Genomic DNA, 11,934 nt, shown 5'->3' with positions numbered 1-11,934 from the left:
CCCTGGTTTCAGTCCTGCCCAACCTTCACAGCTAGCCTTCCAGAACATTCCCTGGTTTTCAGCCCTGCCCAACCCTCACAGCTAGCCTTCCAGAACATTCCCTGGTTTCAGCCCTGGCCCTCATTGACACAGGCTTGCAGCTGCTATATAAGCAGTACTCCCCAGCCTCTTTTTTGGTTTTGTCTAAGAGGCCTCCCTCCTGTGTGCTGACCCCTTCGTGCTGCAGCACAGGCCTTGTTAAAGACTGGCTTTGTGTTCCTGTTAGAAAATAAAGTCTTCAGTAGAATAAAATAGAAAAAGTAGTTGTATATTTTAACAAGATTATTATAAACTCAATAGAAATTGTCAGCAAAAAACTTAGTTTAGCTGAAGCATAATCAGGACTTAATTCTGGTCATTTCTATATATTTTTCCTTTTTACTTTCCTGTTTCCATATGAGATCATACTTTTCAGTTGTTATAGGCACAACTTCTTCAGAATGAATACTTCCATATGAAGCCAAGTTCAGTAAAGCAAAATTATTCCCATGGCTCAGACTGGTTTGTGGCCATGTGGTTCTGTTGACCTGATTGAAAAAATTCTAAGCCAAGAATAATTCTCTATTTTTTCCTTCTACACAAGCAGTTACAGCTGACATTCTTAACTTCTTCCTTCAGTGTTTATAATGCATCTGGGCTTCTGAATTCTGAGTCTAAGTCTGTACTCTAGGTACAATATTATTTCTTGCGTTTTTCAGTTTCTTCTTCGTGCTCTCAATGGTACTTATGTCCTAGTAAGCTTTGGTTCTACAAAATTATTCCCTCTGATAGAGTAACTAATTTTTCCATTTTAAATGCAGCTCTTTGCCACAGAAGCCACATCCGATTGGCTGAATGCCAACAATGTCCCTGCCACCCCAGTGGCATGGCCATCTCAGGAAGGACAGAATCCCAGTCTTTCTTCCATCAGAAAGTAAGAGCTGGGTGGACTGTTTTCTGAGTTGCTCGATACATAGAGGACTGATTGTGTTGGCTAGCATGATATAAATGTTTCACCTTACTCAATTGCAAGTTATTTAAAAATGCTTTTAGTCAATCAGTTTAACAATTAGTATATTTGTGGATGATAGTAAAACCTGACTCTTATGAATTGCTATTACTATAGAACTCACACTATCACCTGGGTATGTGGTGTTATGGAAACATCATTAGAATACTTCCTGGTAAAAATGCTTTCCCCGATAGATACAAATAAAAGTATAGCACTGTACAGTTCAGATCAAACATATATATTATAGTATAAAATTGATGTAATATTGGTCACAGTTCGGTGAGGTTGCACATCAATGTGTCAATGAATCGGTCACTTTACTGAGAGCTTTCTGCATGCGGGAAACTGTGTGGAGAACTATGATAATGTCATTCATTGGATTACCTGAGTAGCCACTCCCTTATCAAGGTGTTTTATTATGCTTCAGGCCATATCATCATTAGATTTTTTAAGACATTATTTCAGCATATTGTATGAACCTTACAGATCATTAATGCATCAATACTTATGAAACTATGTGGCATGAGTACACTGTGGAGTTTTCTCAATTGTTGCAGGATGTTACAAACGATCCAAAGGCATTGCAGTGCAAATTCTATGAAATAAACTGCGTGTTAAGGCTTTTAAGAAGTCAACCTATAAATTACTGTCAAACTAATTAAAAAATGGCACTGTGTGTAGACCTTAGTAAACTTCCCAGGATGTTATAAGCCCCCTTGCTTTAGAGCTCTGTAAAATAATAAACAGCACTACTTCAAGCTTTTGATATTTAAATGTCTCTTACTGTGTAGCAGCCTAGCAGAGAATTTGCAATGGTTTAATTGAAAATCAGGTGACCTGGATTCTCATAGCATCTACTAAGAAGTGCTAGGAAAAAATGCAGGAAATAGGCATAATGTAGGGGTGGGATCATGGAGGGGTCTTCAATGAAAGAGGTTTCACTTCTTTGTGAAAGAAACAAAGTATATATCTATCAAATTACCAATTCTTAGTATGATCAGATAACATATTGAAGAGTAAACATATTTTGGGTCAATTAGCATTAGCTAGCATTATTTCAAGAACACAATAAAAGCTATAATCCCCACATGAGAATAATTTGAAGATCTGCTTGGGAATAGAAGAGGGCAGGTGACAGTCACCTGAGTATGGCATTGATGTAAATGGCTAAGAGAATAAGTAGTTAGTATTTTTAAAACTATAAAGTACAAATCATTACCTCAATCGCGAGTTCATTTATTTCTTTATTTTTCCAGATTGATGAAAGACGGCAGCATTGACCTTGTGATTAATCTTCCCAATAACAACACTAAGTTTGTCCATGATAATTATGTGATTCGAAGGACAGCTGTGGACAGTGGAATTGCTCTCCTTACTAATTTTCAGGTATGTTCTTTCTCTTGTATGCAAGCTGCATGTGGGTTTCATTTCTGGGCATCCCCTAAAAGTGTTAACCAGTGTATGCATATCTCTCTTTCCCCCTCCTTGTAACATTCAGAATAGAGGGGGATTTAGGGTGTTTTTTATTTTTAATTGTTATGAGTATATGTTTGCAGTACATAATGATACCATTTACTATCATCATTGCATAACAAATCTCGATTCTTTTAGAGGAGAATTTTTAATAGACTCTTACAGTAATAATGTTAATACAGTAGGTCATAACCTGCATGGGACAGTTGGTGATCAAGCAGTTGAGATAATCCAAAGCCATGAATGGCCTTAGCTCTTTCATTACCCATTCAATTATACTTTGAATAAAAAGTGATAGTGTGGAAGGGGTTAAAGATACACACTTTTATACTTCTGTTTCTAAATGAAAGATGCCACAGAAAGATACCACAGAAAGATAACACAAGGTAATAACTGAAGGTCCAGATGCCGTACACGGGCTTGTCCAATTCACAGAAAATGATTATATGAATTATATGTAGTTTCATGTGTACATGACTCAGCAAATTTAATACAGAAAGATTCACAGATTTGAGACTCATTGACTTTCTGTCCATCTTGTTTTTTCCCCAAGTTTCTTTTAATCCCAATGGGGGAGGAGAAATAAACCTATTCATGGTGAAGTCTGAGACATGGGTGGAAGTCCCTATCAAATAAAAAAAAATCATGCCTTTCATCCCATGCCCCTTTGAAAATTGGGAGCAGATCCTTGTGACTTTTCACTTCTGATTCTTTCAACATTCACTTTCAATTAATGTGGGTTGGTAAGATTTTTAACATTTTTCTTTGCAGGTGACCAAACTTTTTGCTGAGGCTATGCAGAAATCTCGCAATGTGGACTCCAAGAGTCTTTTCCACTATAGGCAGTACGGTGCCAGAAAAGCAGCATGAAGCAGACACCACAGTTCCATTCTTAAATCACCTGAGCCATGTTTTACCTAAAGGAAATGATTCCTGACTTTGTTTCCCACAGATGAATATTGATATGAAACTTTATTTGAGTTCACTCTATAGTACCTTATTCTGTATCTTTCACAAATAAATTGTCAGTCACTTTTGCAAAATCTTATTTAGAGTCCTTCTTAAGTAGCGCATTCTTCAGGAATTTTCACCCATTTATTAATTCTTTATATTTAGTGATCTAGGCTTATCTGTGGACTTACTTAGAGTTAACATTGTATGGTGCTGATTAATGATGATCAAGATAGAAATGCTGCTATTCTGTCTTCTGAACTCTCTGTGCTTTAAACACACTTTTGTCATTGCTTTTAAATGGTATCTGCCACACCGAGGTCACATTCAGGGCAGAGTACTATAAAATTTGGTAAAATGAAATATAGATTTAATTTATGAACTTTTCCATTATGTTTGTATATTGCTTTTGATAATTATTCTCACCTGTCTCTGAAAAAGTAATTCTTCAGTCCATGATACTGAATTTGACAAATATGACAAGAGCTTTAGATTATAGATTTTTATACAGGATCCTTTTTCCAGGTTTGTTTTATGGGAGAATGTTGGCAGATGGTAGAAAACACTGAGTAGTTATATTCTTCTTTGTTTCCTTTGAATTTTATCCTGGGCCAAGTGAAATCTTTAGATTTGCGCCATTCACTCTCTTTGCTAATTTTGCAATAACTTGGAAGTCCTAGTAATTCCCTACAGATGATAGATTTTGTTGATCTACTGAGTCTTACAGGGCACATGCTAAATTCTTTTGTGTTTCCAGAAAAGTTCTTTCAGGGCAGCCTTTGTTGCTTTTAAATGTTTTGTGTTATTACAAGTGCTCTAATTGTGAACTTTTTAATAAAATAATATTAAGAGATAATTCAGTTGTATTGCTCAATTTATTTATTTACTTAATATGATATACAAAAGTCAGTCCATTTCTATGATAAAACAAGGTTTGAGGCCAGGACCATAGTCTATCTATCTATCTATCTATCTATCTATCTATCTATCTATCATCTATCTATCTATCTATCTATCTATCTATCTCTCATCTATCATCTGTCTATCTGTCTATCTTCATCATCATCATCATCTATCTATCTATCTAACATATAATCTATTTATCTATCCACCTACCTATCTACCCCTCTATTTGTGGCACTAGGGATTGAACCCATGACCTTCACACTGAGTTACATGCCCAGTTCCTTTCTATATTTTTATTTTGAGACAGTCTAACTAAACTGCATGGACTAGACTTCAACTTGTGATCCTCTTGCCTTGACATCCTACAGTACTGCCATTAGAGGTTGTGCCACCATTCCCAGTGCATATTCATTTTGTCTATAGAAACACTTATCGGATATTATCAAAATTTTTTTGTTTGTTTAGTTTTTGTTTTTTTTCCAGTACCGGGAATGGAACTCACGACCTTTCGCTTGCCAGGCAGGAGCTGTGCCACTGAGCTAAATCCCCAGCCCCCGATATTATCAAATTGATGTTGAGAATAATAAGTCTTCAACTATTACATTTTTAAAAAACTACACTCTTGCTCAAGGGTCTCAGTATAAAGTTTAGAAATGTAACTCGTAGTTTGAAATTACTACAAATTTACATAGTACTTAATTTTTGTATTCTGGCAATTTAGTAGAAGTTCCTAATTTTATAGTGATTTGAATATGTTATTTATAAAAGGCAATAAAATTAGAAGAGCAATAATAATTAATCAGGCAACGTTGTTTGTAAATAAACTTTATTTTGTGTTGGTGAAACAATCCTTCAAAACCCAGCAGAGCAGATTCGCTCTGTCCGTGGTGCTGAAATGGAAAAACATTAAATTTTGTTTTTGTTCCTTCTCTGTTTTTAGATGTTCCAAACTTTTAAAAGGGTGAAATACAAATAAATAATACATCTAAGACTTTTGGATGGAGGAGTGAAATTCAAGAAAGTTAAAATATGTTTGTGTTCAGATTTGGCAATGTTGCGCTCTTTTGGAACGCATTTATTCCTTTCACATAAATGGGTTAACATAGTTTTATTGTAAAGAGACTAAAAAATAACAAAATCACAACAACGTAGACAAAACAAAGCAAAAGCAATATAAATGATACAGGGCTTCAAAACAGAATGATAGGAATTAACAGTGGATATTGTATTACATAGTTATCTTCACCAAAGTTGCTCAGAGTGAGTTAACACATTTTTAAATGTCTATATTTGTTATACATCACAAGAGCAGACAACATAGCTTCTATGCCGGTACAGTCCAGTAGTAAATCGAAGTAGCTTTTTCCACACAGAGAATTTAATAGCATGTGTGAAGGATGGGTTCTATAGGTTGAGGCATAAAGCTCAGTCAGCTTGTGAAATGAAGAAGAGAAATAAAGAACAATCCATTTATAGATTTAGGATTTTATAGCTTTGGAAAGGTAAGTAAAATATTTTAAATGTACTTCTGTCAAACTTTCCTCTTAAGCTGCATTCCTACTGGAAACTTTTTAAAACATCTACAATATTCATTTATCTGAACAGCTGCAGGTACTTGAACCTCAGCTTCTACAGTGTCCACAGCCTCTTGAACAATGAAAGTGGAAATTATCAGAGAAACAAACCATGTCTGAATGCAGCTAAGTGCTCCGTAATTACACACCAGCATTACCATTTGGCTGCTGGTGCAGCCCCCTGTGGGCACAGGTGCCCTAAACGCTCACACACACCTAATCAAACCCACAAAGACCTTTCATTATATGTCATTTGAGATACCCTTAGCTTGAAAAAAGACTAGCTCAACTTTTTATTTCTCTTCTTTCTCTTACCATTTCTTTGCTTTGTTCTTATATATAAAAGTTCCTTTTTTCCTAATAACTATTACTGTTCTCTTTTATGAGAAGCTGTAGCAATTGGTGAGTGGGAAAGTAATGTGACAGAAGGAAGAATGTCTATGCTCCCTCAAGTGGCTCTGTGGGCTCTGTGAAAAATTGGTAATAATTGTCTTTACTCCTTCTCTCGTGCATAATGTCGGGTGCAAGAGCTCCAGGAAGAGAATTTAAGTACCTACAGCTGTTGAGATCAACGCAGCAGTGGAAAAAATATCTCAGCAAGTCAAAATTAGTACCATTTGTGCATGCTTTTTTGTTGCTTAAAGATCATTTTGAGTCTTTACAACTTTTGTCTTGCAAAGGACTTGCTTCCAGAAAAAAAATTATTAATTTCTCACCAAAACAAAAATATGTGGACTTTCTCAGCAGCACTAAATGTCCATTTTTCTGAACCTAGCAGCCTGCTAAATCATTTCTTTGAGGTATTCCTTAGGAGAAACACACACACCACAGAGAGAAACTTTTGTTTATCAAAGGAAGCAACACCAGCCATCTCAACAAAAGTTTAAAATATTTGTGTCTTCTAAAGACACCAAGCTTAATGCTGTTGGGCAACCATAATGAAAATATGCAAAAAGGGGAGAGAAACCGAGGTTAAAATGCTTATTCACAGAGAGAAATAACTTGAAAATTTTATTTTGCCCTGATTACTGTGTTTTCCTTTCTGAAACTTAACAGTCTTCAATGGCCCCTTTAGTACTCTTTTATCTGTTTGTGCAATGCCTTCAAGGTTGAAATATGGCAAGATTTTTAGGTCTATGCTTGGAAATACTTTGTTAAGGGTTTTCATAACTCTGTAAATTTCTTTACAGAATATTGCAAATGAAATTTATGTGGAATAATTATATTGTAATATTTACTTAAAGAACTTGCATATGGGTAATTATTTTTAAATTTGTTAAACCTTTCTTTCTTTCTTTCTTTCTTTCTTTCTTTCTTTCTTTCTTTCTTTCTTTCTTTCTTTCTTTCTTTTTCTCTCTTTCTTCTTTCTTTCTTCCTCTCTCTCCATCCCTTCTTTCCTTCCTTCCTTTCTTTTCTTTTTTCCCCATTCCAGTTCTTTCCTTTTGAACAGCTTCTTTCCCTTTCACAATATCTATTGTACCATTTGGATTTCATTTATTCTTTCAGTCTTACACTTGGGAGACAATATGATGCTTACACATGAGGGTCTGATTTATTTCACTTATGGACATGGTCTTTAGTTGCATTCATTTACCTTTAAAAACCTCAAGTCTATCTTTCTTTCTAGCTGAGTAATACTCCATTATATAAAAATAATACATCTTTTTAATCCATTCCTCAGTTGAATGGCACTTGTGTTGTTTTCAAGATAGCTAAAATAATTGTACTATGAATTTTTATTGGTTTACTGAAAGGAAAAGTTGATGCTCAATTGTTTGATCAATTTTGCATGCCTATATCTGGTAATCTGAACAGCTACTTTGAAGATAACCATATGCAATACAGCAACCATTGTTAACTTCCTATCATCTTGTTTTGAAATTCTTAATCATTTAAATTTTTTCTCTTTGAAATAAAAAATTAAATAAAACAAAAAGCATTTCTTTTTAGTGTATCATTTTATTAGTATATATGTGAGATACATGATAAATACATTCTTCATGGGGAACTGGTATGTGTACATATCACATGTAGTCTTATTTATTTTCACTTCCCCTCCCCACCATCTTGTCTTAGCCCATTCCCAGAAGCCCTTTCCATTTCTAAAAGTCAATAACCCTGTTTCCTATCATCCACTTTGTATTTTCCTCCTTAAATTATTTATACTTTGGATTTCTCATATAAGAAAACCATGGGATAGTCTATATTCTGTGAATGATTTATGTAACAGCATTATGGTCTCAGAGTCCATCCATTTTCCTAATAAATGTTTCAAATTTTTTTCTTTATTGCTGAATAGTCTATATCTGTGTCTATCTATATATACATCACACTTACATTATCCATTCCTCTACTGACGGGCACAGAAGCCACTTTCGGAATTTAGCTATTGTTACTTGTGCTGCTATAAACAAGGATGCGCAAAATATCACTGTAATATGACAACATTAAATCTTTAGAGAAGATACCGAAAAGAGGTCTACTTGGGTCAAAGGATTTTCTATTTTTAATTTTTTGAGGAATCCCCATGCTAATTTCCATAGTAGTTGTATTAATTTCACACACAACGTAGAAAGGTTCTTTTTCTCCACAATTTTGCCTTTTTTTTTCCAGTTCTTGAGGATAGCCATTTTTTCGGTCTTTTTTTTTTTTTTTTAACCAGTAATTGAACTCAGGACGTTGTGCTTGCCAGGCAGGCGCTGTGCCACTGAGCTAAATCACCAGCAGACATGCTTTCTGGAGTAAGATGGAATGTCAGTACTTGATTTGCATTTCCCTAGGGGCCAAACATACTGAAATTTATTTTTCATATACTTATTAGATATTTTTATTTCTTCTTTTGAGAAGTGCTTATTCATTTCAATTGTCCAAGCCAGGCGTGGTGGGGCACGCATGTCATCCTAGCACTCAGGAGGCTGAAGCAGGAGGATCGCTGTGAGTTCAAGGCCAGCTTGAGCTACAGAATGAGCTCAAGGCCAGCCTGAACTGCATAGTGAGACACTGTCTCAAAAGGACATTTCAATTGTCCATTTTGTGACTGGGTCTTTTATGCAATTTTTTTTAGTTTTTTATATATTCTAGATAGTAATTTTGTCTGAGGAGTAGCTATCAAATTTTTTTCCATACCATAAGTTTTCTCTGCATTCTGTTATTTGTATCTTTTGCTGTACAAAAGCTTTTTTAATTTGATAAATCCTATTCATTGATTTTGGTGTTATGTATTGTAATTGGGGTTCTGCTGAGAAAGTCATTTCCTATATCCATGTCTTCAAGTTTTACTTAATTTATCTACCACCAGGTTTAGTGTTTCTGTTTTTATATCTAGGACTTTAATTCTTCTGATTTGATTTTGGTATAGGCTGAAGGATGTAAGTCTAGATTCATTTTTGTGCATTGGATATTGACTTTTCCTGGTACTATTTTTAAAAGAAGATATTTTCTCTCCAACATACATTTTCGACTCCTTTCTTGAAGATCAGACAGTTGAAGGCACATGGGAGTTATTCTGCATTCTCAATTCTGTTCCTGTGATCAATGTGCCCATCTTGATTGCAGCTCCATGCTGTTTTTATGACTATACCTTTGTAATATAATATGTATCTAGGATTCTAATGTCTCCTGCCTTTGCTTTTGTTGCTGAGGATTGCTTCAATTAGTCTGGGTGTCTTCTGGTGCCATATAAATTTTTTATATTTTTTTTAGTTCTATGAAGGATGCTGTTGGCCTTTTGATTGGAATTTCATTAAATTTATATATCATTTTTGCTAATATGGACCTTTTGACAATATTAGTCCTGACTATTTAGTAACAGGGGATAGCTTTTCATTTTCTAATGTCTTATTGGATTTCTTTTTCTTGAAGTAGTATAGTTTCCATTATTGAGATCTTCCATTCCTGGTTATGATAATTTCAAGATTTTTAAGTGATTTGGGCTACTGTAGATGGGATTGTTTTCCTAATTTCTTTGTTGTAAGTTCATTGTTGGCATACAAGAACACTATTAATTTTTATATTGATTTGTGTATTATTATTTTGTTGTGCTGAATTTATTAGCTGTAAGGACCTCGTGGTGGAGTTATTTTGAGTATTCTGTGAAAAGGATTATGTCATCTATAAATAAGGATGGTTTAAATTCTTCCCTTCCTTTATGTAGTTTTTTTTTTCCTCTCCTTATTGCTCTGGCTAAAATTTCAAGGGATACATTGAGTAGAACTGGTAAGATTGGATACCTTTGTCTTGTTTCCACTTTGAGAGAAAAATGCTTTGAATTTTTCTCCATTTAGTATGATGTTGGCAGTTAAGAGATATAATACATATCTCATAATTTTGTGATAAGGTTCTTCTATACTTATTTTCATCATTTTTATCATGTATGAATATTTAATTTTGTCAGATGCTTTCACTGCATCTACTAAAATGATCACATAACTTTTGTCTTTGCTTCTGTTTATATGATGTATTACATTTATTGATTTATATATGTTGAACGGTCCTTACATTCCTGGAATGAAATCAACTTGGTCATTATGTATGATCCTTATGATGATTTGTTTCATTCTGCTTGCCAGTATCTTGTTGAGGACCTTTGTATTTATGTTCATTAAGGAGATTGGCTTGTATTTTTCTGTCTTTTTTTTGTTGAAACTTTGTTAAGTTTTAACACCAAGGAAACTTTAGCTTCTAAAATGACTTTGATAGCACTCCTTTCCTTTCAGTTTTTTGCAAGAATTTGAGGAGTATTGGCGTTAAGTCTTCTGTGAAGTTATGATACAATTTTGGAGTGAATTCATCAGGTCCTGCCTCTTCTTACTTGGTAGGGTTCTTGTATTGCCTCTATTTCATTGTCTGTTATTGGTCTATTCAGAATTTTTACTCCTTGGTTCAGTCTTGGTAATTCATATGTGTCTACTCTAGGAACTTCTCATTTTCTTCTAGGTTCTCCAACTTGGGATAAATTTTTGAAACAGTGTTCTATAAATCTGTGGATTTTGGCAGTGTTCATTGCAGTTTCACCTTTTTCACTTCTAAATGAGGGCTTTTTCTTCTCTTCTTTTGGTTACTGTTATGGTTTGGGGGATATTTTGCAAGGTGAACAATATAATACAGGACACATTTTATAAGATTAGTTATAATAGTTAGCCAAAGAATCATACAAGAAAGTACAGAAAATCTGTCCACATACTATAGACCAGGAATCCAGCCGAGGCCTAGATCTTGTAATAAATATCCTACAGAGTCCAGCTGAATATCTAGAGCCCATAACAATGCCTTCCATGAATCCAACTGGAAGCCTAGAGACCATAACAATATCTCATGCAGGCCTATTTCATGGATCTGCACTGGGAAGGCCCAAAGGTCAGTGGTGGAATCTAGACATTCTGCACCAGCAGGATAAAGAGTCTGTGCTAGGAGGCTGAGGGATCTTAACTGGAGCCAGGAAGCGATGCTCAGAGGAACCAGAGCTCCACCGAAAGGCACCACAGCCATCCTCAGCAACAGTGAGGTCCCGAGCTCCTCTGATGATCAAGACAGAAGAGTTCCCATCAGGGAAACCATCACAGTGAGCTTCTCCAGGACACAGGCAGTGCACCATCTTCCTCTCTGGAACCAGAAAGTGATGCTCAAAGTGAGGACCAGAACTCCCCTAAAGTAAACCAAAGATATTCTCAATGCCAACAAGGTCCCAAGCTCCTCAGAGGATAAAAACAGCCAAGTTCATCAGGAAAGCCAGCATGACAAGCTCCTCCAAGAGAACCATAGCTCCTTACAGCTTCTACCAGCTCCACCAGCCTCTCTCAGCTCCCAACAGCCTCATTTCTTCTCCAGTTCTGCCTCTTATGCTGCTGGCAACAATCCCTAGGTGGGCCTCCCACACCAAGCACCATGATTACTCAGTTCAGATGGGGGTTAAAAATTGGCCACCAGTTGTCAATCCACTACAATTACTTTGATGAAGGTTTTTATCAATTTTGTCATTTCAAAGAACCAACTCTTTTATTC

General features: G+C 35.4%; 1 protein-coding gene across 1 annotated transcript in view; it reads left to right on the top strand.

Moving 5' to 3' along the window:
• The window catches only part of Cps1 (carbamoyl-phosphate synthase 1, mitochondrial), a 113,269-nt gene extending 108,959 nt beyond the window's left edge, over positions 1 to 4,310 (top strand). Inside the window, exons 36-38 of the mRNA XM_005396941.2 lie at positions 840 to 952; positions 2,287 to 2,416; positions 3,275 to 4,310. Of these exons, the coding sequence (XP_005396998.1) occupies positions 840 to 952; positions 2,287 to 2,416; positions 3,275 to 3,373 (342 nt within the window). The 3' untranslated portion in view covers positions 3,374 to 4,310. The remainder of the gene's footprint in view (positions 1 to 839; positions 953 to 2,286; positions 2,417 to 3,274) is intronic.
• Positions 4,311 to 11,934: the final 7,624 nt, after the last annotated feature.

This window comes from Chinchilla lanigera, unplaced genomic scaffold (assembly GCF_000276665.1).
Source record: "Chinchilla lanigera isolate Chin_1 unplaced genomic scaffold, ChiLan1.0 scaffold00056, whole genome shotgun sequence".
NCBI classification, from domain to species: Eukaryota; Metazoa; Chordata; class Mammalia; order Rodentia; family Chinchillidae; genus Chinchilla; species Chinchilla lanigera.
Note: the sequence above shows the minus strand (reverse complement) of the source record. Positions and strands in the feature narration are given on the sequence as shown.